This window comes from Kogia breviceps, chromosome 8 (genome assembly GCF_026419965.1).
Source record: "Kogia breviceps isolate mKogBre1 chromosome 8, mKogBre1 haplotype 1, whole genome shotgun sequence".
NCBI classification, from domain to species: domain Eukaryota; kingdom Metazoa; phylum Chordata; class Mammalia; order Artiodactyla; family Physeteridae; genus Kogia; species Kogia breviceps.
In genome coordinates, this window is record NC_081317.1 from 109,924,407 (window position 1) to 109,951,312 (window position 26,906).

At 40.5% G+C, this 26,906-nt stretch overlaps 1 protein-coding gene across 5 annotated transcripts in view; it reads left to right on the forward strand.

Moving 5' to 3' along the window:
* The window catches only part of MSRA (methionine sulfoxide reductase A), a 373,391-nt gene that overhangs the window by 258,755 nt on the left and 87,730 nt on the right, over positions 1-26,906 (forward strand). For all 5 annotated transcript variants that reach the window (XM_067040008.1, XM_059071369.2, XM_067040010.1 and 2 more), the window contains one exon: positions 15,972-16,078. In XM_067040008.1, the coding sequence (XP_066896109.1) occupies positions 15,972-16,078 (107 nt within the window). The remainder of the gene's footprint in view (positions 1-15,971; positions 16,079-26,906) is intronic.

Genomic DNA, 26,906 nt, shown 5'->3' on the forward strand with positions numbered 1-26,906 from the left:
TACAAAAATCAGGTGTGGGTACTACTAGAGAGAGGGAAGGTATTGTCATCAGTAGGGACACATGGAGGGCCTGCAAGGGTGCTGACAGTTCTCTGTTTCTTGACATGAGTGGTGGTTATATGAGCATTCACTTTATAATAAGTATAATAATATTACATATTGCAACATATTATATATAGTATGATAGCATTAATGTAAATACTTTAATAAACTGCATTTATGTTTTATGAACTTTTGTACATTTATGTATCTTTCTGTAATCAGATCTAGAAATTACAAAGGTTAATATATTGATTGCTGTTCCTGTTAATAATATGAACAATGCCCATGATGAAAGAATAACTTTGTGAATGTGTGTGCGTATGCGTGCTTGGTACTGATTCAAATGTAGACATATTATAGATCTCATTTACATGCCTAATGTTCTGTAGAGGAGTACTTTGGCTGACTCATTGCTACAAAATTTTAATATTTGGATAGGAAATAGTGACATAGAAATTTTAATATTTTGAAAGTTTTCATACATTTTGATGATCATTTGAACATTTCAAGACTCATTATTTGGTCAAACTTGGTAGTTTGTAGCATAAGTGGATATGGAGCCCCAGACATTCTAAGAAAGATGTAATAATTTAAAATATTTCCTTTGGCTGGCCAGAAATATAATTTCTCTTTCATAAAAGGGAATACTATACTAAGATAATTTTTTTTTGCCTTTTAGGAAGACATCACCACATCTTTTCAAAATAATTTATCTATGATTATAGAAGTAATGTTTTTTCATTACTGAAACTCAAACCCTTCCTTTTAGGTACAGTGTGAATATTTGACACCTCTGTTACATAGCAATTTTCTTTTATCTCTTTTGAGATGCATTGCATTAAAAATAGAAACAATATTGTGGAAATGGTAGGGAACACAGAATACTTTCTTTCAGAAGAGAGCCATGTAATATCTTTCATAGTTCACTATTTTCTACTTCAGATTTTTTGCTTAAGTGATATATAATTTACAAATTGAGATAGTAGTGGATAAGAGCACGGCTTTGCAGTTAGCACTGCAGTTAGCACTTTGCAGATCCAGCACTGGCCCTGGGCAGGTGCTCAACCCTTCTCTGAGTGTTATTCAGTGTTTTAACTTTAAAATGAGATGTCATTTAAAATGGACAGAATTAATTTTCAGTCAGGTAATGTGAGATTATTCTATATTAATAAGATTTGTCTCAAACACCTGAGCTAAAGTCCAGGTGTGCCAGGAGGAAGGGTCACATGGGTGATAATAAGAGGTGCCAGCTGTTGCTGTGAGGGATGCAGGTTCATCCACCTGTTGGAGGACTTCAGAGCCCTGTGATGTTTTGTCCCCGTGGAGGCCCTATTCTCCAGCAGGAGGCAGGAGGTCATCCATGAAGCAACACTCCACCAGTGTCACTCTGTGGTGGTCTTCCTGTGCCATCTCTGGGGAGGTGGGGTCAGTTTAAGAAGCAAGAAGTAGAGGTGCTGACTCTGTTCCTGTATTTGGAATGTTTGAAGTTCTTTTTTTTCTTGCTTTAAAAAAAATTTTATTTTATTGATGTATAGTTGATTTACAATGCTGTGTTAGTTCCTGGTGTATAGGAAAGTGATTGTTATACATATATATAATAGTTTGCATCTGCTAATCCCAAACTCCCAATCCATCCCTCCCCCACTCCCCCTTGGCAACCACCAGTCTGTTCTCTATGTCTGTGAGTCTGTTTCTGTTTTGTAAATAAGTTCACTTGTGTCATATTTTAGATTCCACATACAAGTAATATCATACTGTATTTGTCTTTCTCTTTCTGACTTACTTCACTTAGTACGATAATCTCTAGGTGCATCCATGTTGCTGCAAATGGCATTATTTCATTCTTTTTCTATGGCTGAGTAGTATTCCGTTGTATATATGTACTACATCTTCTTTATCCATGGAGTGTTTGAAGTTCTGAGTCATTCATTGGTTGTTTCATTATTCACTGAGAGAAATTTTGAAGAAGCAATTAGGAGTGTTCAAAATCTAGTAAACAGAGTTATAGCAGCTAAGCCTCTGCTTATGCTAATCTCACAAAGTGAATTAAATACAGTGGAAACATACCATCCTGAGTGTGACATTTCAGCATGTAGGCCAATGGTCTTTCTCTGAGAAAGGTGGCCCTTGGGCATGTGTAAGCCAGATGCTGACCACAAGAACTTTGATCTCATTAAGAGATCATTATAGCAATTTAATAAATTTGTCTAATAATACTTTAATAAACATATCTAATAAGATTTCATCTAGGAACCTAAACAACTAAAGTGATGGAATGTAAGAAACAACATAGCCCTGGAGGTGGGCAGTAAGGTGGCTTGAATGAGAGCAAAACTAGATGAATAGCTTGAAGTCTTAGGTTAGTTTCCCTAGATGCAGAGCCTGAGACAGGGATTTAGTACATGTGATTTATTGAGGAAAAAGAAAAGAACTGCGAGGGAGTGAGGAAAGTAGGGTAGGGAAGGGGAAGAAGCTGAGCAAGGATGTGGCCTCACGTAGCCTGACCTTGGCCTGCTCCACAGCGGAGCCGGGAGAGGGGAATTATGGAGGTGTGGTCATATGACTTGTTTCACTCAATGAGATATGAGTGAAAGTATGGCTTGGAACTTCTGGGAAGTCTCTTTAAAGATAGAAGAAGTGGGAAGAAGTGTCCTTCTATTTTTCCTTTTTCTAATCTACAACTTGGATGTGACAGTAGTAGCACCAGAAGGCATCTTATGTCCTTGAAAATGAGAGCCATCTGCTAAGGATAGTTGCGTAGAAAGAAGAAATCTGAGTCCCTGGTGACCATGTGCCACCCGACCACCACTACATCACCTAACTTAGTACCTTTCACTTAAAGTGAAAAAGAAATATAATTCTGTCTTGTTTAAGCCACTGTTACCTTTGTTCTCTGTTAAACTGATTGCAGTGCCTAAGTGGTATGGTGAGATGGGTCTGTACCAATTTTTGAGAGATATGAGACTTTCTGAGAGATATGGTAAGATATTCTAGTCACCAGGAAACATGTTGTGATAACAACTTTAATGCTTCTTTTTTTCCTGCCCAAGCTATTAAATAAGAAGGAAAAAATGTGCTTTTTTCGCCTTATCCATAAAATTGAGAACTTTCTCTCTTTCAAAGTATATGCATGTTGATTTTAATTTGTGCTTATGTTCTTCTCTTCTTTGTGGACTTGCAATGTGTAGCTTAAAATGCTATTTTACCAAAAAAGGGAAAAAAAAGTATTGTGTTCTCTAATGCAAATCTCTTAAATTTGGGAGTAAAAAGTGAAACCAAACTGGTAACCACTGAAATAAGCAGATGCAAATGAAAATATGAATACCACAGACCTCTGATATTCTTTTATAACTGTTGGTTTCCACATATCCTAGAGCTTTCACTTTTCACATGTTGCTTCATTTAGCTGCTTTGAATATGTAGGCTTTTATAAGCAATGATATCAAAAGATGGATGTAGTTCATTAATATATAGCAGTGGGTCTCAATTTTGCCCCCTTGGGGACATTTGGCAGTGTATGGAGATATTTTTGGTTGTCACAACAGGGTGGACTCTGCTGGCTTCAGTGGATAAAATCAAGGGATACTGCTACACATCCAACAATGCCCCTCACAACAAAGAATTACCCAGGCCAAGATGTCAATAGTACCAAAGTTAAGAAACCCTGATAGGGAATCCTTGGTAGTCATCCTTTTATTTTAACAGTTCAGATGCCCAACGATGTCTTTAAAATCACTTAAATTTCATTTCCAGTATATTAATTAATTTCTTAGCTTTTTCTTCCCTCTTTAAAATAGCCCAAGTAGTCTTGCCTCCCTCAAATGACCTAGTGAACACTTTCCCTTGCTGATGCTTTATCCTCTCTTGGTATGCCAAAGAGTGACTGAGGTTTACGCTTAACCAAAATCACATGGAAGCCCAAATTTCAATATAATTTCCTGGGGTGCTGGAGCTCATGTCCTTCTACTCCACCATCTTGTCTCCATCCTCTTCCTGGGGTGCCTAGATTAAAAAATCAGGAATCGAACATATTTTTATTCTAAATCCAATGGATACTTTGAAGGAAATTTTGCTTTACTTGCCTTCACTTTACTTTTCAAAGGCATCCTACTTTAATGAATATTAATATGCAGAATAACTGATTAATGTACTGGCTTTTATAACATTTAAAGGAATAATAAACAAGTCAAAACTCTAAGTCTAGTGTGAAAAATATGAAAATGAGTATGTTTCATAGCAGGGAGTTGCAGCATTATCTCACCTTTCTGCATGGTGTTCACTCTGCTCTGAGAATGGAAAATCTGAAAAATGATGCCCTTAGGCTTTGTTCACAGGGAGAAGGGTGAAATATTAGGCTTGCAGTACTGAGAACAATGATAGGATTATGTAGTGAAGTGACCCACTATTGCAAGGAACTACCAGTTCATTTATTCAACCTACACAACCAGAGACAGCCAGGAAACATTTGTTAAACAGCCCTGAATTAGGGCTCTGCAGAAGATCCAGGTGTTCATACTAGCTTTATCATCACACACCATGAAGTATCGACTCTAGATCAGGGAGGAGGCTGTGGAAAGGGAAAGAAAAACGTTACTGAAGGATTTTACAGAAAACAAAGGTAAAGCTAGGTGACTGCCTGGCTTAAGGCATAAAGGAGACTCAAATGAAACATGGATTACTACAAAATTGAAAGCTTGGGTTGCTAGAAGAATGGTCCAGTCAATGGATAGAGAAGAGAATGGTGGGGGACAATGAAAGATAATGAGGTCAAGTTGAGAATCCAGGGACGGTGGAGCCTAGATATGTAAACGTCTAACGGGAATGTGGCTCTACATGGCTGATGCCTGAAAGAGAACTTGAATCACAAATTCAGACTTGTACGTTCACTGCATAGAAAAGGAAGTTTCCATTGGAGGACACATGGAAGGGAGGGTGACAGACAAAGACTGAGCCCAGGAACATCTGTAGTAAGGAGGATGGCGGGGGGGGAATGGAAAAGCAAATAGACATAAAGTGGTCAAGAAGTAGTGAAATTCTGAAGTGAGGACAGTGTTACAAGGCCAAGGGGAGAAGCATTTAAGGAAGGAAGGCTCTGTGAACACTATTGGATCAGAATGATCGAGAAGAATGGAGATAAAAGGGTAAAAAAAAACAGATAAAATTATTTTTTTGATTAATCACAGCGATTTAAAAATTTTTGTCACCATCCAGATGCTGTTCATATAATTTTTTTTTTTTTTTTGCGGTACACGGGCCTCTCACTGTTGTGACCTCTCCCGCTGCGGAGCACAGGCTCCGGACGCGCAGGCTCAGCGGCCATGGCTCACGGGCCCAGCAGCTCCGCGGCACGTGGGATCTTCCCGGACCGGGGCACGAACCCGCGTCCCCTGCATCGGCAGGTGGACTCTCAACCACTGCGCCACCAGGGAAGCCCCATATAAATTTTTAATCTGAATTATTTTACTGAAATAAATTTACAGACCATTTGTTAACAGAATAGAACAAAACAAAAAATACACCCAAAACCTCCACAAAAACCTTAAGGGAATTTTTTCAGTCTGTCTGTGTCCCCATACCCATTATTTTAACTATAAATGGTTTTTAAAAATTAGGGTGAGAAGATATTTGAAAAATATTTAGCTCAAAGACTTCTGTTTATGATCAAGAAGGAGTAATAGGGACTGGATTTACTCTCCCACTTGAAATAACTAAAACAATCAGACAAAACAATGAAACAATGGTTCTCACACATTAGACATAAGAAAAACAAATAAACAAGTTCTACAAATGCCCTACCTTATTTCCTGGAGAAAGTTTCTAGGCTGCAAAGCAAGGAGGAGGAACCCAGGCCAAGTCTCACAGTCTCCATGGGTTCAGGAGATAGCACTGGGAGTCCAGGGATGCTGAGGAAGGTGGGATTCACAGAACAGAAGAAGGGAGGAGAGAAACACTCAGAGAGTGGAATCTCTGGGGATCTGCAAAGGGTTCTCTTAAGTAATTGTCTGAGTACTGACCAGCATATGTGTGATTAAACAACCTGAGGCCAGAAAGAGAATCACCTTGAAGAATTAGAGGGAACTCACACAGGGTTGGGAATACTGCCTGTTCTCATTACCTAGAATGGAAAATATAAAAACTCATTGAACATCAGATAGAGTACTTCTGAAGGCTTTATTTACCTCATTAGTGGGGCAATTAATGTAGATTAAAAGTTTTTCTGGTCCAAAGTAACAATGCTTGAAAGCAAGAATCAAGAGGGTATGTTATTTTTGCAAAGTAACTTAATCTCTCAGAACAAAGTATGTGAATACATATGTAGGAATAACAAAATATCCAGCACCCAACAAGATAAAATTCTCAATTGCTGGCATCCAACAAGCATGCAAATAAGCAAGAAAATGCTATCTTTCATGAGAAAAATCAATTAATTGAAAATGATATAAACTTGATGCAGATAATGACACTAGTACAGGTTTTAAAGCCATTAAAACTGTATTCAGTATGTTTAAGAAGCTAGAGGGAAGGTTGAACATGTGAAGTAGAAAGACGAGAAATATAAAAAAGACCCAATCCATCTTCAAGAGTTGAATACTACAATGCTTTAGATTAAAAAATTGAATAATGTCAGGGCTTCCCTGATGGTGCAGTGGTTGAGAGTCCGCCTGCCGATGCAGGGGATGCAGGTTCGTGCCCCGGTCCAGGAAGATCCCACATACCGCGGAACACCTAGGCCCGTGAGCCATGGCCGCTGAGCCTGCGCGTCCAGAGCCTGTGCTCCGCAACGGGAGAGGCCACAACAGTGAGAGGCCCACATAGTGCATTAAAAAAAAAAAAAATTGAATAATGTCAGAAAATAATCCAAATTTGATAAAGACTATAAAACCACTGATCCATGAAGCTAAATGAACACCAAACACAAGAAACATGAAGCAAAACATCACAACACATCATAATCAAATCAATAAGATAAGTGATAAACAGAAAATGTTAAAAGCAGCCACAGGAAAAAACAGATAATTTCATACAGAAGAACAAAATAACGAAGATGGCAGATTTCTCATCAGCAGCAATGCCAGCTAGGAGACAGTGGAGCAATATCTTTAAGTACTGAAAGAAAAAGAATAGTCATACTAGAATTCTTTGCCTGGTGAATACATCTTTCAAAAACAAAGCAAAAATATTTTTTCAGATGTACGAAAGCTGGATGAATTCATCACCAGCAGACCCAAGCTAGATGGAAATGTTAAAGGAAGTCCTTCAAACAGAAAGAAAGAAAATGATGCCATCAGGAAATCTGGATCTCCACAAGGAATAAAGAGTACTAGAAATGTTAACTACATGTTAACTAAATATAAAGATTTTTAAAGATTTAAATATCTTTAAAAGATAAACCACTGCTTAAAGCAAAAATAATAAGTGTATTTTGAGGGTTATAAGATATGTAGAAGTAAAATGTTTGGCAAAAATAGCACAAAGTCAAAATATAGATCAATGGAACAGGATAGAAAGCCCAGAGATAAACCCATGTAGCTATGGTCACCTAATCTATACAAAGGAGGCCAGAATATACCTGGCCAGAATTGAGCAAAGACAGCCTCTTCAATAAGCGGTGCTGGGAAAACTGGACAGCTACATGTAAAAGAAGGAAATTAGAACATTCCCTAACACCATGTACAAACATAAACTCAAAATGGATTAAAGACCTAAATGTAAGGTGAGACAGTGTAAAACTCTTAGAGAAAAACATAGGCAGAACACTCATTGACATAAATCGCAGCAAGATCTTTTTTTGACCCACCTCCTAGAGTAATGAGAATAAAAACAAAAGTAAACATATGAGACCTAATTAAACTTAAAAGCTTTTGCACAACAAAGGACACCATAAACAAGACCAAAAGACAACCCTCAGAATGGGAGAAAATATTTGCAAATGAAGCAACTGACAAAGGATTAATCTCCAAAATTTACAAACAGCTCATGCAGCTCAATATCAGAAAAACAAACAACCCAATCCAAAAATGGGCAGAAGACCTAAATAGACATTTCTCCAAAGAAAACATACAGATGGCCAACAAACACATGAAAAGATGCTCAACATCACTAATTATTAGAGAAATGCAAATCAAAACTACACTGAGATATCACCTCACACCAGTCAGAATGGCCATCATCACAAAATCTACAAAAAATAAATGCTGGAGAGGGAGTGGAGGAAAGGGAACCCTCCTGCAATGGTGCGAATGTAAATTGATGCAGCCACTATGGAGAACAGTATGAAGGTTCCTTAAAAAACTAAAAGTAGAGCTACCATATGACCTAGCAATCCCACTACTGGGCATACACTCAGAGAAAACCATAATTCAAAAAGACACATGCACCCCAATGTTCACTGCAGCACTATTTACCGTAGCCAGGACATGGAAACAACCTAAATGTCCATCAGCAGAGGAATGGATAGAGAAGATGTGGTACATATATACAATGGAATATTACTCAGCCATAAAAAGGAATGAAATTGGGTCATTTATAGAGATGTGGGTAGACCTAGAGACTGTCATACAGAATGAAGTAATCAGAAAGAGAAAAACAAATATCATATATTAATGCATATATGTGGAATCTGAAAAAACTGGTGTAGACAATCTTGTTTACAAAGCAGAAATAGAGACACTGAGGTAGAGAACTAACGTATGGATACCAAGGGGGAAGGGAGATGGGAGGAATTGGGAGATTGGGATTGACATATATACACTACTGATACTATATGTAAAATAGATAACTAATGAGAACCTACTACATAGCACAGGGAACTCTACTCAGTGCTCTGTGGTGACCTAAATGGGAAGGAAATCCAAAAAAGGTGATCTATTGTATACGTATAGCTGATTCACTTTGCTGTACAGCAGAAACTAACACAACATTGTAAAGCAACTATACTCCAAAAATAATGTAAAAATAATAATAATAACAGAGGCAGTACAAAGATGTGGTTAAGAGCAGAGTCCTGGAACCAGACTAGGGAGAAAGAAAAAATAAAAGCACACAATATATACTATTAAAAACATAGCGCAGAGCCTGGGAGGAGAGACTACGAAGCGGAAGAAGGATAGTGTTTTCCAAACATGGCGCTGGAACAATTGTATTTGCAACAAACAACTACAAACTACCACCACCACAACAAAACCAAAACAACTTTGATCCATATCTTGCACCACATACAAAACATAAGATGAGTCATAGCCCTAAATTTAAAACCTAAAACTATAAAACATCTAGAGGGAAATATAGGAGAAAATCTTTGTGACTTGGGTTAGGTAAAGATTTCTTTTGATACAACACCAAAAACATGATCCATAAAAGAAAACACTGATAATTTGGACTTCATCAAAATTAATTTGTGCTCTTTGAAAGTCATTGTTAAGAGAATGAAAGACAAGCCACAGATTGGGAGAAAATATTTTCAAGTATATATCTGATAAGATATTTGTATCCAGAATATATAAAGAACTCAAAATTCAATAAGAGACAATACAATTTAAAAATGGGAAAAAAATTGAACACTTTACCAGAGAAGGTGTACAAATGGCAAATTATCACATAAAAAGATACTCAACATTATTAGACATTAAGAAATTCAAATTAAAACCACAATAAGGTACTATTACACATATTTTGACAATTTAGCTAAAATTAAAAGTACTGACCATGACAGGTGTTTGTGTAGATATGACAACTGAGCTTTCATACATTGCTGGAAGGTAATGTAAAATGTTACAACCACTTTGGAAAAAGTTTGGCAGTTTCTTAAAAGGTATATACATAAATGCACCAGCCATTCCACTCCCAGGTATTTATCCAGGAGAAATGAAAGCATATGTACATACAAAGACCTGTCCACGAATCATCACAGTAGCTTTACTTTAATAGCAAGAGGCTGCAGAGAACCCAAATATCCATCAACAGGTCAGTGAATAAACAAATCTGGCATATCCAATCAATGGAACACTGCTCAGCAATAAAAGGAAGCAACTGTTGATACATACAACAACATGGGTACACACGACATGATTCCAATTGTATAAAATTCTAGAAAAATACAGATGACAGAATGTAGATCAGTGTTTGCCTGGGGCTTTAGGATGGGGGCTGGGAGTGGTGAGAAGGAGAGATTTAAAAGGCGTATGAGGAAACTTTTGTAAGTGCCCATTATCTTGATTGTGGTGATGATTTCATGGCATATACACATGTCAAAACTGATCAAATTGTACAGTTTAAATATATACCATTTATGGTATGTCAATGGTTTTAAAAGGATCTAACCCAAATCCTTACTGTTGCTGAATTGAAGCCAGAGAGGTTAAGAGGCATGGATTCTAGATGGATCCATGGTCGTCCTGGCGATCACAGCTTGCTTCTCTGCATTCATATGTTTGTTGATACATTCTAGACATTTCCTGAGACTGAGATCAGGCTCAATGGTCTGTGTTTTAGCTGAATCTCTAGCGAGGTTCCTGAACTCAGCTAGATGCTTAGCAGCTCATTTCTTGACAGGGATTTTTAAATTCTTAAGTAGCATGTTGAAAACGTCTCCTCCTTGAATTTCTGCATTAGAAGTCACAAGGGGATGGGGGAGATATGTTTATTGAGCTCCTATGTAAGATACCTAGCAAACCTGTGAGGTATGTGTCACCATCCCCACTTATCCAAATGAGGACACTGAAGCTCAGATGGGTCTAGGACCTTGGCTGAGGTTACACAGCAAATGCAGAGATGGAATTAGAATCCAGAACCATCTCATGGCAAAACTCATGCCAGTTTCTCTGCTTCATGCAGCAAACCATAATCAGGATTCATTTTTTTCCTAGCAACTGGCTGTAGAAGAGAAGAATGTAGATTCATCCTGGTGGGAGTCACCCGGTCTCTGTAGCCAACATGGATAGTCCTCCAATGAGATTGCTCCTTTGAAGTTCCCTAACACAGAGTCAGTAATTTCAGACCATTACGAATATGTCCTTCCTTGCCTTGATGTTCATTATCAGCTGGTGACTCCTGAAATTTCTTAATTACCTCACAACAGCTCACAGTGTGAACTTCCCTTTAAAATTTCCATGTTCAGGCATATTTCTCATCTCTCTAGTCTGAATATATAAAACAGGGCTAGTACCCAAAGATGAGCCAAAGTTTAGAGGGCCACTGAGCAGATGAGAACTCATCCATCTTTTTGCTTCATTAGAGGTTAAGCATTTCTCTGTTTTCCAGCATTTTCTCTGGCTCCACTGAGAGAGAGGGAAATCTTAGAGCAGTCTCATGATGGTTTGTCCCTTTCAAATCTTATTTGGAGAAGGTGGATGGAGAAATCTCAAACAGTTGGTGGATGCCAAGAGAGCAGTTCTTTTCAAGAATGCCCCAAAGCCCAGTCTTCATTAATCAGTTTAGAGAGTGTTATGGAAGAATTTTAAGCACAAGATGTTACTTCTGAGCCGGTTATTCTCTTTTCACCCCCTACAGAAAGTCTATTGCTTACTTTCCTGGGATGTGAAGACAGCCAAATAATGTCAATAATTTATCCTCCTAGTTTTTCCAAAGCCAAGTGGAAGGCACAGTGAACTTTGCAACACATCTTGAATCGATGTGAAAGAGAGCTCTGGATTTTGGGTGATTATGCTCACCCAGGGTTCCACAGAATTCTGTGGCTCCCTTGAAACTTATCTTTCCATACTCTCTGGTCCCCCGTGTGTCCTGTCAAGACACCCATGCGGCCTCATGCTCAACCGACGGGCTTCATTTCCTTCCAGGACAATTGGCAGGACCCAGGCTCATCTCCTCACAGCCCTCAGCATAGACCAAGCTTCTTCTTATTTCTGGGTCTTGGGCTGGGATGTTCCACTCCCCACCAGATGCACCGCACACACACACACTTTGTTCCATAGCCTTCGATTGTTTTGCTGTAACTGCTTGTGCATCAGTCTTGAAAAGAGAAAGAGCTTTCCGTGTCAGGTAGATCTAGGTTTAACTCATAAGATGGCATTCACCGTACTAGGATGGGGACCTAGTTGAAAAATGAGACCGTCTTATTTCTGAATCCCACAGTATCTAGTACCTTGCCTGATTCAGGGAAAGATGGATGAATGAGTGGAAGGAAGAAAAGAAGGCAGGAAGTCAGAAAGAAGGGCTTTAAAGACTTCTTTTCTCAATAATTTTTAATTGTTTTTGTTTCTTTCAACCACCCGCTCTTCAAGTCTTCCTTTCCCCCTTTTTAGTAACCCAGTGGGTGTGAGTTTGAGAGATACGAGATAATGTTAACAGGCTTGATTTTTCTCAAACTTCAGATCAGAGACCAAGCGTGAAGACATTGCATTTGAAAGCACTTCACGGGTAGGAGCAGGGGAAGGAGAATTCACTCAAAGAATTCTTCCCCTTTCTTGCGTTTGTTTTCCATTGAAATGAAGAACTGGGGTGGACATGAGCAGAGTTAAAATCTAACTAGGAAGTTAATTCTGTTTAAAAAAATGTAATAAACTGTTTAGTTAAAAACTAAATAGTACATTTCTACACACATAAAATGAATCTGACCCTCTCTTTGGATTAGTTATCTGTGAGACCCCTGCTGTGTGAGTATCTGAGATTTTAATATTAATAATGCTTTTCTGGGGGAAAAGGGTCACTCCTAAAGTATCTTGTGTGATGTCATTCGTTATTTTTATTTCAAACTAGTTGTTCTGAACTATTCTAAGATTATGAAAAGTTGTAAAAATAAAAGTATTTAACCCCTACATAATTTTTTATAGTCAACAAAGCACTTTACAGGTTCCATCTCATTTGCTCCTCAAACAAACCTATAGGTTAGGCCCTTATAATCCTTGTTTTACAGAAGAGATTTGAAGCTCAGAAAGATTAGGAAATTTGCATAAAACATGTCAGTGGCAGAGTCAGACTTAAAAACAAGCTCTTGCAGCTCTGAATCCTAGGCTTCTGACAAGAGATTTAGTAAACAGGTTTTCCTCACATGTGAATTACTGTTTTGTGTTCATTATATAAACCAATAGAGGCTGAAAGAAATGGTGAAAAGTTTAATGATGCTAACATCTATAAATGCAATGTATTAAAAATAATGAGAACAGGAAAGCCCTAGTTCTATAGGTTTCTCAATCGGTTGAGCATCAAATCGTATTTCCCAGTGAGCCATCTGCTTTCAAATTTGAAGCTTCTGTCCAATTAATAAGCCCCTTCGTTAGTGAACCGAAAGGTACATGCATTGGAATTAACCAAATACACACACGTGTATGTGGATATAGATGTATGGTTTTGGTTTAAGATATTATACCTTCTCCTCAAAATGAACTGTGATGGAAAAATGCAATCAAAATAACGTTATCCTTGAGTAGACTGGAGAGTTAATGCCTAGTCCAGTATCACTCAAGACTCAAGGAAATCTGAACACAGGCTTTCATGTTTTCTCTCCATCCCCTCGTATATCTCTTTAACACTTTCTTGTCTTCCTTCCTGGCCAGTCAGGGGTTTAGCCAGAGTGACCAGGAAGAGAGGGTATTGTTTCTGACATGAAGAACTTTTCGTTTTATTAGAACATCCAAGAAGGGATGTGATTAGAAGGTTGAAGCTGTAAATTCAAAGTTGAGAGACTTCTGCCCACAGATGTGACTATAGCTGTGTGAATAGCTCCCATCTTTCCAATGGACGGTTGGTTTGGGTTCGTACAATGCGAGCGGTGCAGCGAGTCTGGGGTAGGGCTGTGGGTAATGCCCACCAAGTTACTCTTCTTTAAAGCTGTCCACAGTGTGTTGGGGACAGCGCAGACCTGCCCAGGAAGACAGGGACAACAGCGGGAGGAGCCATCTCAGTGTTACAGTGAACAGGCGATCAAGTTAGAGTGTAGAATCGAGGGATCATGGCTTCAGGGAAGGGCCCATCAATCCCCATCCCCGATTACAGGAGTAGTATGAACTCTAATTGTATAAATAATGCATGGATTATTTTTTATAGAAATTCATTACCTTATATACTTGCCCAGAATGACAGCCATGTGCATCTTTTCTGCCCAACTACACAATTTTGTGAAGTCTTCCAGATGTTTCTACCCCTTAGGTTGTCACGTCACTACAAAAGCAGCTCTAAAAAATCGATGTAAACTTAAGGGTTTCATTGTGTAATCCTTATACCAGATGATTTGTGAAAATATGATGCATGAAAGAGCCCACTGTTAAACCATATCCTTGGAGTGATTCTTAATTATTCCACTCTGTTTCCTAAAAAGCCAATTTTTATCTGTAAGCAACAATTTTCCATGATCCTATGATAATTCAGAGACCTCCAAGTAAACACACAGATATTATTGTCTTCAGTGTACAAGGCGTGTGTAATCTTAGTAAAACTTATTGAAAAATATAAATAAATCATACCTGCAGATTCTCTTTTACTCACATACTAATTTCTCTTTTAAAAAAAGAAAACTTAAATAGATTTAAACAACTACACATGGAGACGGTGTTTTTCGGCATCTTGTTCTGAATGGAGAGGGGTCTGACTTTACCGAAAGTCAGCCATCCGGCAATATTTTTTCTTCGTGGAGAACGTTTCAGAAGGAACAATGATGCAGCCGTCTTGCCATTATGCAAATGGATGTTAGGACAAAAGGATGGGAAGTAGTCACACAGGAAAAGCCCTACTTGTAAGGGAAGGAGGGAAAATGGAAAACAAAGAACATTCTGGAATGTATATTTATCCAGTCTCTTACCCTCCACTAGAATGTGAGCTCTGTGAAGGCAGGGTTTTCTTTCATTCATTGCTATATCCTCAGCATCTGAAAAAGTACTCAGCATGTATTAGGTGCTTAAGAAATAATATTTATAATACATACTGTATACTGTAAATAATACTTATATATTGTACACCATAAGACTACTACTATAATACTTAAATGAATATATAACTTAGAAAGAAATGAAAGCTATACTAATTTGGTATTGATCAATGCTTATTGGAGGCATGGGCTGGTTTATTTTTATTATATAATATTAAATTAATGTTTTGATGTCATTATTGGTATTGGCTCTTTAAGCCGCTTAGTTCCTGGTCCCCACGTGACCTTTGTGCATTGAGAGGAGGGGACTCTGGAGGTGGGAGAATGGCGTTTCTAGGAAGTCAGCTAACCTGGGGGCTTGAAAATATGGAACTGTTTGTTTTGGAAAGTTGCATCTTTTACTGGAGGAGTTTGGGGGCACTTGTTAAAACTGAAACTGATGCTTGAATGATGCAGTAAACATGTGTGAAGTTCATTTTACAACAACATGGGGATCTCTGGCAGGCCTTTGGCTGTTTAACTTAGGGACTTTATCATTCAGTTAGAAATTGACCAGCATCTACACTTTAGCTGCTGTGACAGGGTGGAAAGTATGCTGGGCTGGTTTTAAGTGCTAGGTTTTTCTTTGATCAGGTGCATGACCTTAGGCAAACTCTTTAAACTCACTGAGCATCAGTTACTTTGTCATTTATTAGGCATCTCCTGTGTGCAAAGCACTAGGCCAGGCACTTCCACGTATATTATTCCATTTCCTTATCTGCCAGTCAAGGGTCGGTAACACCTGCCACACAGAATGTCTCATTAGGATCCAAGGAAACAGTGTGTATCACAGTGCTTTGCAAGCCATACGTGGTTATGACTTAAATATCTGCATATTTGCAGAGCATCTACTGTGATGCAAGGCCTGTGATAAATTTACCTTAAGTTCAAAGATATTTGTTACAATTAAAATAGGCAAAGCCAAACAGATACCTTGCATGCTTGTTTAAGGAGAGTGGTGTCAGGATGCAGTTAAAACAAGCACTTAGCCGGACATGAGTCATGGAGAAGGTGTGGCACTGGCCTCGTTGCCCAGGCCACCCCAGTAATCCTCTGCTTTCTGCTTTCCCAGGCTTGCGCCAAGGCAACGACCACGGCTCTCAGTACCGCTCCGCCATCTACCCGACCTCTGCTGAGCACATGGAGGCATCCCTGAGGTCCAAAGAGGGCTACCAGAAGGTAGGGTCCCCTCTCCCTCCTGGACCCCACCTGTGGAGGCGGAGTCTGGTTCTTGGCACCTGGCACTGTGTTCTGTTTTCACATGTTTTGGAAATTTCTGTCAGCCTGTTGGAATAGAGCCTTTCTGCTCCATAGAAGAATAGGCCCTTATGCCATTTCTCTTTAAAGTCAACTCTTACATATAATCTCTCTCTCTCTCTCTCTGAGTCTCTCTCTTTTTTTTTCTCTGCCTGTCGTAATCTGCTCAGGCTGCCATAACAAAGTACTACAGACCGGGGCAGCGGGGAGGGGAGGCTTAAACAACGGAAATCTATTGTCTCACAGTTCAGGAGGCTGGGAGTTTAAAATCACGGTGTTGGCAGGGCTGGATCCTTTGGAGGCTGTGAGGGCAGGATCTGCTCCAGGCCTCTCTCCTGGGCTTGTAGACAGCCGTCTTCTCCCTGTGTCTTCACATCATCTGCCCTCTATGATTGCCTGTTTCTGTGTCCAAATGAACACCTTTAGGACAACTCCAGTCATATTAGATTAGGGCCTTACCTAATGACCATGTTTAACTTGATTATCTCTGTTAAAGACCCTATCTCTGGGAGGGAGGGAGACGCAAGAGGGAGTAGATATAGGGATATACCTATGTGTACAGCTGATTCACTTTGTTATACGGCGGAAACTAACACACCATTGCAAATCAATGATACTCCAATAAAGATGTTCAAAAAAAAAAAAAACCCTATCTCCAGGTAAGTTCACATTCTGAGTTCCTGATAGTTGGAATTCCAGCATCTTTTGGGGGACACAGAATTCTACCCGTAGTGCTCTCTCTCTTGCTTGTAACAGTAGATTGAATTATAATAAAAATACTTCTCAGAAATATAGATATTACGTCATGAAATAATTATTTTTCACCATTAACTTATATTTTAAAAATCTCCTCTGATAGAGATTTAGTTCGTTTAAAAATAACTTGAGTTGCTTTAAATTTTAGAACTTTGTGATAATGTTTAAATTTTAATTATATTTTCTAGAGAGTTGGATCCACACTTAACAGTAGAGCCAGGAGCTACTGTAATGCTGATCTATTTTAGAATTATGTAAAAAAGTCTGCTACGCAGCCATTCTCAGGAATGTGTGGGTTCTCCACCTATCTCTGTGGTGGCAGAGGTGGCAGTGAGGAGGGGGCAGGGACAAGAGAACATCTATTGAGAAAAAGGAGCAGGACATGCAACTCATGGTCAGTTCAACTCTGAGAAGCAGAGAGGGCTAACGGAGATGCTGATAGGACCCCATTTATTCCTTAGCACGTCCCCTCCCTCCCTCCGAGGCTGTGAAGTCTGCTTGGATGATAATAGCAGGCAGCCTCGAGGATGGCCCTCAGTGGTTGCTGCCCACGTGGAATCCCCTGTCCCTGAGTGTGGGCTGGACTTAATAACTCCCTCCGAATGAATGACAGAAGCAATGGGATGTTACCTTTGAGATGAGTTCATTATGAGATTGTGGCTTCCATCCTGGGGACCCTTTCTGTCTCACTGCCTCTTGGATCACTTGCCCTGGGGGAAGCCAGCTGCCATGTTGTGGGGCAGCCCTGTATGAAGGCACACATGGCAAAGGGACCAAGGCCTCCAAGAGCCACATGCGTGAGCTTGGAAGCCCCTCAACCCCAGTCAAGCCTTCAGTTGAGACTGCAGCCCCAGTTTGATAATTCGGCTGCAGCCTCACATGGGACCTCAAGCCAGAGGCACCCAGCTGCACTGTGCTGCAGAAGCTGCAATAAAATAAACGTTTTGAACTCATTTGAGCCTATTTCCATTCTAAAAAGCTTTTAAGTATAAATTATCCTTTCTCAGATCTCTTTTTGTGATGACTTTTCTTTTTTTAATTTAAGTTTTTTTAATTAAAAAAATGTTTCCATTATAGTTTATCAGAGGATATTGAATATAGTTGCCTGTGCTATATAATAGGACCTTGTTGTTTATCCAGTCTATATATAATAGTTTGCATCTGCTAGTCCCAAACTCCCAATCCATCCTTCCCCCAGCCCCCATCTCCCTTGGCAACCACAAGCCTGTTCTCTATCTCTGTGAGTCTGTATCTATTTCATAGATAAATTCATTTGAGATTCCACATATAACTGATATCATATGGTATTTGTCTTTCTCTTTCTGACTTACTTTGCTTAGTATGATAATCTCTAGGTCCATCCATGTAGCTGCAAATGGCATTATTTCATTCTATTTTTATGGCTGAGGAGTATTCCATTGTATATATGTACCACATCTCCTTTATTCCTCTGTCAGTGGACATTTAGGTTGTTTCCAGGTCTTGCTATTGTAAATAGTGCTGCTGTGAACATGGGGCTGCATGTATGTGATGACGTTTCTTTCTCTTTTTTTTTTTTGAATTTTATTTATTTTTTTTTTATGCAGCAGGTTCTCATTAGTGATCTCTCTTATACATATTAGTGTATATATATATGTCAATCCCAATCTCCCAGTTCATCCCACACCACCCCTCCCCCATGATGACTTTTCTGATAATGGTAGGCTTACCTGGGCATGTGTGCTGGCGCTTCAGCTTGTGACCTCCAGCCTTGAATTGCCGCAGCTGGTAAGTCAGCTGCATAAGTTTTCATCGGATGCCTGACACTTAGAAAGCCATGTATCATATTTACCTCAGGCAGACACATAAGGATGAGAGACCTCTGTCACAGGACTCTAGGCCAGAAGTGATGGGAGCTTTGTCTAGGCTGGTGGAAGTACGAGTGGAATGAAGGGATATTTAGGAAGGAGAACTAATAGAACTTGGGCCTGGATTGGAAGTGGAGACTAGATGAGGCGGAGTCCATGGTGACTTAGGTTTCTGGCTAGTGATGTTTTTTGTATGAAGATATGGAGGAGCAGAGGCAGGTTTGTGGGAGGGTGAGTTAAGTTTGGAAGGGTGGTGTTTAAGGTACCCCTGATACATGCATCCACGTGGCTATTAGGAGGAGACACGGGCTGTTCCCACCTTGCAGGGAGGGTTGTTGTGACTATCAACTGGGTTAGTGCTTGTAAAGCACAGGGTGTAGCACATAGTAAGTGCTCAAAAAATGGTAGCCCTTATTACCGTTGGGATTATCAACTTATATTTGGTAAATGAAGCCTTAGTTGTTGATACGATCACTTAGAAAAGTAATAAGTGATGAGAAGAGGAGGCTTAGGACCTGAGGAACACCAGCATTGGAGATATGGGTAGGGAAGTGCCTACACCAGACAAGATGCTGTGGACGGCTCCATAGAGAATTGGCCCCATGCAAAACCTGAAAAGTTACTTCTATTTGATTTAATCTCTTTATATTTAATTATAAAGGTTGTGTTAGTAAGTAATACTAAAAGTTACATATGATTGATGCTATATATTGATTTCCTAATGTAATGATTTACAGTCTCTTAAGGTACAAACAGTAATACTTAGAGGCTCTGGAAGGATATTAATTTCCCTGCAAAACATCTCAAAATGAGTTGATATTCTGGAGTTCACAATGAAAATTTTAAGTTCACAAGGTCAGTGCCTTCCACGTGATGATGAACAGGCTAACTTACACCTAATTTTCTGGTTTCTACCCCAATATAGTTTCTTATCCTGAGCTTTGAGTGGAACCCACGTTGGTCTTAGGTAACAGATACACATATGAAGTAAAATTTAGATATTAAATATTATTTGTTTGAATAATTTCTCCATATTTTTGTAGATTTGGGGAATGTTAACCTTATATTCTAGACAGTTGTTCTAACCTAGTGCTTTTTGGGTGTTCTGTACCTAAGCATATGGGAATTAAATACATTCCTACGTACACATATGTTTTGCTTGACTTTTAAAAGTAGGGCCTATTTTTAAAATAAAGATTGGGGCCTTCTTGTGCCCCCAGCATCCAGATATCCATTGCTGTTAACCCAATCACATAGAACTGCTTTATCACCAACTCAGAGAACAAATACTGTCAAGATTCTTTTATACATAAATAAAAACTGGCCCTGGATCCCACTGATAGCTGAGTAGAAAGTCCAGTATTTCTCTCCTGGCAAATTGACTAAAACCCATAGAGTCTTGACTCTAGACCAGAGCCTCCGTACAGCTCTCTACCCAATGGCGGGGGTCTCTCCTGCGGCGTCCGGGGCAGGAGCCACTAGCCACATAGGGGTGTCGAGCACTTGAAATGTGGCTCATGCAACTGAAGAACCGAACGTTTCATTTTCTTTTAACTAATTTAATTGTGTACTTACATAGCCACGTGAGGCCAGCGGCAGCCTGATTCGACAGCACAGCAGTATAAGGGGTGGGGTGGGGTGTGTGTTGCAGGGGACGGGGGGGTGTCAGTCTGGCTCCCGGGTTGGCAGACCCAGGGTTACATGCCCTCTGCTCCCGGGCTGGCGCATTGCGAGAGCTCAGGTTTGCTCTCTCCTCTCCTCTCCTCTCCTCTCCTCTCTGGAGAGGCACAGCATGAGGGTCAAGTGCTCTTCCTCCAGCCACCGCTGGACAGAGCTGAGGACTGAGAGCCATGACCCTGTGAACCCATGGCTGAGCTCTGTCAAGTGCAGAGATCTCTTCCTTTCCTGACACAGCCAGTGCCCAAGGGTCCCCACCCGGAAGCTCCGGGTCAGGGTTTATCCTTCTGTCCCACCTTGAGCACTGAGAACTGCTGTCCTTTTCCCCCTTTTCCTATCTATGCCATGAGGGGTCAAGACATTTTCCTTTTCAGGAACCAAAGAACAAGGTGTCTCGTGGTGTCCCCTACCTTGCTGAGCACTGGCACACAGGTGACCACTGTGATTTCCGTCTTAGTCTGGGTCCCATAGAAAGGAGAGCCCGTGAAAAAGGCTTATATGTGAGGACTTTCCTGGGTGCCACGGAGCAGGAGTGAGGGGCAGGGGAGTGGAGGAGAAGAGGAAGGAGAACCAATGTAAGTTGGCCCCTGCTCTCGGCGATGGGGTGTCCGGTCCTTATGAAATGACGGGTCCTTCCGGGGGAAGAAGGGAAGCATCTGTCCGTTGGATGCCACCCCCCATGGAGTCACGCCACACTTCTGGGCCACACACCTGTGGGCTCAGGATACCGTGTCCCCGGGGCAGGAGGCAAGAGGCACATGGCGTGAGTGTGAGGTGAGACACTGCGTGAGGCCACTCGGAGTCCATGCAGAGCTGGCCACAGCAGCAGGGACTGCAGGAGAGAAAGGTGAGGCCGAGGGGATCTGAGCTGATGCACAACGATGTACAAAGGGTCCTTCACCCGCCCCTGCCCGGTCCGCGCCAGCCAAGTGACTGCAGTGTCTCCAGGATATTTACTATGATTTAGTGACTTTCTGGCTCCTCTGTTAGAGCAGAGAATGAAAAACAGGAGTCTAATGTTAGCAGGCATCCTGCTACAATCGTAGAATTACATAATATACAGTTATGTGTGTATATAGTTGATATATCTATATGTACATATAATAATGATGTTGATGATGATAGAACAGCAACAGTGCTGAGTACTCACTACATGCTAATTACTGTTTTAAGTACTTTATACAAATGGAGCCATTTCTATATCTCTGACTCTATGCATCAGTATACATACATAGATATAATGGATATGTTTAGATAGAGGTATGAATATATTTCTCTGTATCTTTATTTAAAATTGTATGCATTCATGTATTTCTTGTTTCTAGTTTTGAAGCTTGTATCAGTTTCTAACTGTCCATGCAATTGGTATAACTGATAAATACACACCAAAAGAAGAAAAAGAAATCAGCAATTCTCAGTGCTGGTGAGAGGCAGTGTGTTTAGCTTTTACACCGTAAAGAAGTTGATCTGTGTTTTTACATTTACCTTAAAGAGTAATGTGGTTTTTACTAGGTCACTCACTAAGTAGGGAAAGAGTCTCAGATATCACAAGCTGCCTTCACAGGTGAGTGAAGGAGAGGAAGAAGTCGGGAGGTGACACCTGGAATTGGCTTCCTGGGTTTTCTCTCCAGGATAACCTTGAACAGATTTCTGAAGCAACAGGGGTCTTTAATCTGGGAGAGTCATTCTTAACAATACCGGATGAGGGTCTAGGACTCCGTAGTCTACCTCATTACAAACATTCGGGTTAAACCTCGGGGAGGTTCTGCAGGTGGCTTTCCATCATTTTATATGTACTGTTTTCTCTGGTAAGAGTTGGCATTTCCGGCCCTGTCACCACATCCTGGGAATTCATCTTATTTGAGCCCTGTCGGGACCCCTCTGTACTAACTATAACGTTGACTGAAGTTAATAGTCTTCACTGGTTTGCCCCCAGTGACCCCTAGTAACCAGCTTCTTCAGCAACTTCTTTATGCCACGTGAAGTTGAGAGTGACAGTATTACTTACCACGGAACAGCCATTTGAACATAAAATTAGCTGATTTTATCACAGGGACCAATTGTTGAGCTAATTAGATGTGCAGTACTGCTGATGAGCCAGAAACCCAAAGTGATTTTCCATCTAAACTGTGGTTTTCTGCAGAGTTGGCTGGGTTGTAGATACCAGGCTCACCAGCAACCCTAGGAAAGGAAGAAAGGCTGAAGAAGTTTGCTAATTTCCATTCAGATTAGAGGAGGCTGGAGAATCTTATAGAGGAGGATCAGAGTGAAACTTCAACTTCACGCTGGGTTCCTTGACCTTGAAAGGGTGGGATTCTGTTCACAGAATCTGACAGCTGCTTCACATCTTTGGCGACCTGCAGCCTTTGCACAAAATGTGGGGTCTTCTTGCCTTTGGACAAAGACTTCGTAATCTTTTGTTAAGAGCATTTTCATATTTTTTCCTCAGCGTTTCACGGTGGAATTCTTTGCTTATGGTATTAATTGGAGGAGACAATTGGATGTATTATTAATTGTTTTTGGATCATGACATGTAGACAGTTTACCTATCAAGTGAACCTATGATGACATTTTCTAATATTCTAAATTGAATAGTGGCCTGTAGCAGGGAGGGGGGTTGTTCACTTGTGATTTTTATGTCCTGAAAATTTGTCTCCTCCTCATTTAGGAATTAAGTCTTTTGATCACCAATAGATTATGTTACCTGAAATTTGATAGAGAATTAATAAATCTAAAGATTGTTCTGGCCACATGGCCTATTTCCTTCCCAATTCCTCAAGGCTTCATGAACAGTAAGCACAAGCTTTCCTCTGGATAACCTCTTTGGGTGAATGTTAAATTTGACACCATGTGTCAAATATAAAACAGCGCCCTAACATCTGTCTCTGTCTCTCAGCATCCCACCTATGCATCCATCCATATCTTCAGCATATCTATAGTCTCTATTTGCCATATTTCATCTTAAATTTTAATTATCTAGCAGTCTGTCACTGTACTCTATACAGTGTCATTTTTTTTAAAAAAGTACCCAAGTGAAAGATGAAAAACAATATGCAATGATTGGATTATAACAAGTATTCTTTAGAATCGCTTCAGCTTTGATTATTTACTTTGATTAGTGGCTGCCGACATTCCATGGCATTCGCCGCATCCTTTCAGTCTGTGTCTAGGTGGCCGCATTGCCTCCTTCCCTTCGATGTGTCTAATCTCCTCCTGCCTCTCTCTTACAAGGACCCATGTGATTACATTTAGGGCCCACTGGATAATCCAAGATAATCTCCCCATCTCAAGACCCTTAATTTAATCACAGCCGTATAAAGTAACGTTCACATGTTCCAGGGATTAGGGCACCAGGGAGGCACCATTATTCAGCCTACTACAGTCTGCGGATCTGGTTTCCATCCTACCACTGTCACATGTCCAGCCTCAAATGGGGGCTGAAACCGGGAGCTCTTCTTTCCTGGGCTGCTCACCCAGTGGGTGCCCCTCTGGCTTCCTCTGGACTCCAGGGCCATCCACAGAACACTCTCAGTATCCCAGAGAGGACAGGGCTTGCTCTCCTCTCTCTTGGGGTCTGTATCTAGTTTTGAAGGGAGGTACAAGTTTTCATAAGCTTATCCCCCTTTCAGACATCTCTACCTTCAAAAAAGATCCACCTTCATCCCCATCCTGCTTACCAAAATAAAGTAGCATACTAAAAATAACAACAGGAAAAAACCCCTAAGAGCTAGATTTGGGGGAGAAAATTATGCGTGTGAGTGAGCAGTCAAAATAGTGTTTGAATGGCTGGGGAGGGTGTTCTGGTTCTCTCCTAGTGACTTACTACCCGTGGATCCCTGACTTCCACTTCCGGCCTTCATTTTTAAATTACCTGAGTGTGGATAGCAACATTTCCTCATAGGCTTGTTATAAGAATTAGATAATATTTTCTATATATGTAAAATACCTCTTGTTATGGACTGAAAAAGTATATATATACCTACTATAGCTAAGCCTGTAATAGCCACCCAATGTGCATTCATCGAAGCTGAGCCCCTTCCGTCTTCCAGTCAAGAAAGTAGTTCTAATTATGCCACACTCAACTGAGAGGAATTAAATATAATTAATAAATATCCATTTATGCTATAATCATCATCATCTAACTGGACCTGATAATTCCCTACCAGGAGGTACAGATCATTTGCGTTTCCTTGTAAGCATCTGTAGGCTGAAAATTTGAAAATTGGTCCTTCCTTCCTTACCTTCCCCCATCTTCCTCAGTAAATTAATACATTAATTACCTTATCAAATATTAATTGTGTACTGATTAGTTGCCAGACTCACATTATAATTGTTTCAAATGACAGCTATCTGAAGAAGGATCTCATGAAGTTTCTTGTAATAAACTGTGCTACACATGGTCACAAAAGCCCATGTGTCACAAATGCTCTTTCCTGTAGACCATTTGCTGGGAACTCTCCTGACATTAAGTGGGCTGTTTGGGGGCTCCTGGTCATCCTTGTTTCCCCCAGGACCTGGTTCTGTGCTTGGCGCCTAGCAGATTGTCAGCAAATATTTGTTGACCTGAACGAAAAAGATGTAGCAGAATAAAGAAGCCCACAGTTACCCCTTGTTACAGACTGAATATCTGTGTCCTCCGAAAATTCATATGTTGAAGCCCTAACTCTCAGTGTGGTGGCATTAGGAGCCTGGGGCCTTTGGGAGGTGTTTAGGGTTAGATGAGGTTATGAGGGTGGAGGCCCTGTGATGGAATTAGTGTCCTTGTAAGAAGAGACACCAGAACCCTCTCTCTCTCCCCCTCTTTTCCTCTCTCCCTCTCTCCCCCCACGAGCACACAGAGAAGAGACCATGTGAGCACACAGTGAGATGGTGGCCGTCTTTAAGTCATGAAAAGAGTCATCACAATGAAACCTACCCTGCTGGCACCTCCCTGCCTCTAGAACTGTGAGAAATAATTGTCTTTTGTTGAAAGCCACCCAGTCTGTGGTACTTTGTTATGGCAGCCCGGGCTGAGCCATAGCCGTGGGTGAGAGCACCTGGGGCCCTGCTCTGCCCTTACTGACCCTGATCTTGCACAAGTCTTTACAGCTCTACTTTCCTGTTTATAAAGTGGGGAACATAAGAACAACAAAAATTTTTATAAATGTTAACAGTTTCCAGTGCTTTGTCCCATGTCATATGAGCGGTGGTAAGCCTCACCCCACACAGGGAAGTAGTTCAGGGTCTGTCCTCCTACCTGCCTTAGGAAGAAACCAAAGCTCAGATGGACTTCAATCATGTTTCCAAGATGACCCAGGTAATACATTTAGACAGAGTCATCTGACTCTGAATTCCATATACTTTCCTCACACACTGTCCTCGGTAATCTGTCAAGCATTTTATGAATATCACGGCTTAATGGGGTGGCTCCAGAAACAAGGCTGTTGGCAATGACTTCATCCTGCTTTTCCAGGGGCCTTCAAATCTCAAACCATTGTGGAAATATAGGATCTGAGAACCTTCCTTTCGGTCATGAATAGAGAAAGTGGCAGGATTAGTCCCGTTTCTTTGTTTACAGGGAAATGGGTAGGTTGCATTCTAGAAATATCCCTTCTCAATCTGTTGTGTTCTCTGTGCTCCGATGTGGAAACCAACGACAGCACTAAAAGACTCTTTCACCACCACCAAAAATCATTTATTTGCATCAAAGCACCCTGAGTAGACATGGCTAAATGTCAGTTGATATTTCATGGTTTGGGGATTAACCAGCTCTTCTTCCTCTTCTTCTTTTTTAAAAAATTTGTGCTATTGTTTAAAGCATGGAATTATGATTTTTAAATGTCCGTGGAAAAGCTCTGAATAATTCATTCACCTACTTTAGTCAAAGAGAAAAATATGCCTTTGTCTGCCCAGCAGTAAGGATGAAATTCCTCTTAACACCCCTCTTGTAGCTCTGTGGTTGTCATTACAGGTATTATTATGAACTCTAAATAAGAACTTGTGAAATAAATGTTTTTATAATGCCCCTTTCTGGGAGGCAGGCATCTGTATTTCTATGTATGCAGCCATACAGACAGATAAATCTTTTAGTTGCATCTGGGTGATTATTTTCATTTCCACTTATTACTGTGTGCTAGACTCCCCCTGTATGAGTACAGATTGCCCTTTCTTGCACTGTATTTAGAAATATCTGCAGTACCCCTGGGCATTTGTTCATTAATAGGGGGTGGGGAGAGAAAAAGCTTGTAATAATGGGCTTTACATATTATTAAACTGTGTGCATTAACATTTGGGTCCGAATGAAAAAAATCTGGTTTGTGTTACTGCCCTCTGGTGGTTGTAGTGTGTTGCTGCAGTGGCAGGGAAGTGCGTCCCTGGGGTGGAGTTCTGCCTTTGATGGCAGCGTCCAGGAGCGATGCAGACTAGGGCATTGCTGAGCCATCAGTCTTTGATTCACAGTCACTGCTTTTCATCCAAGTGCGCTGCAAGCA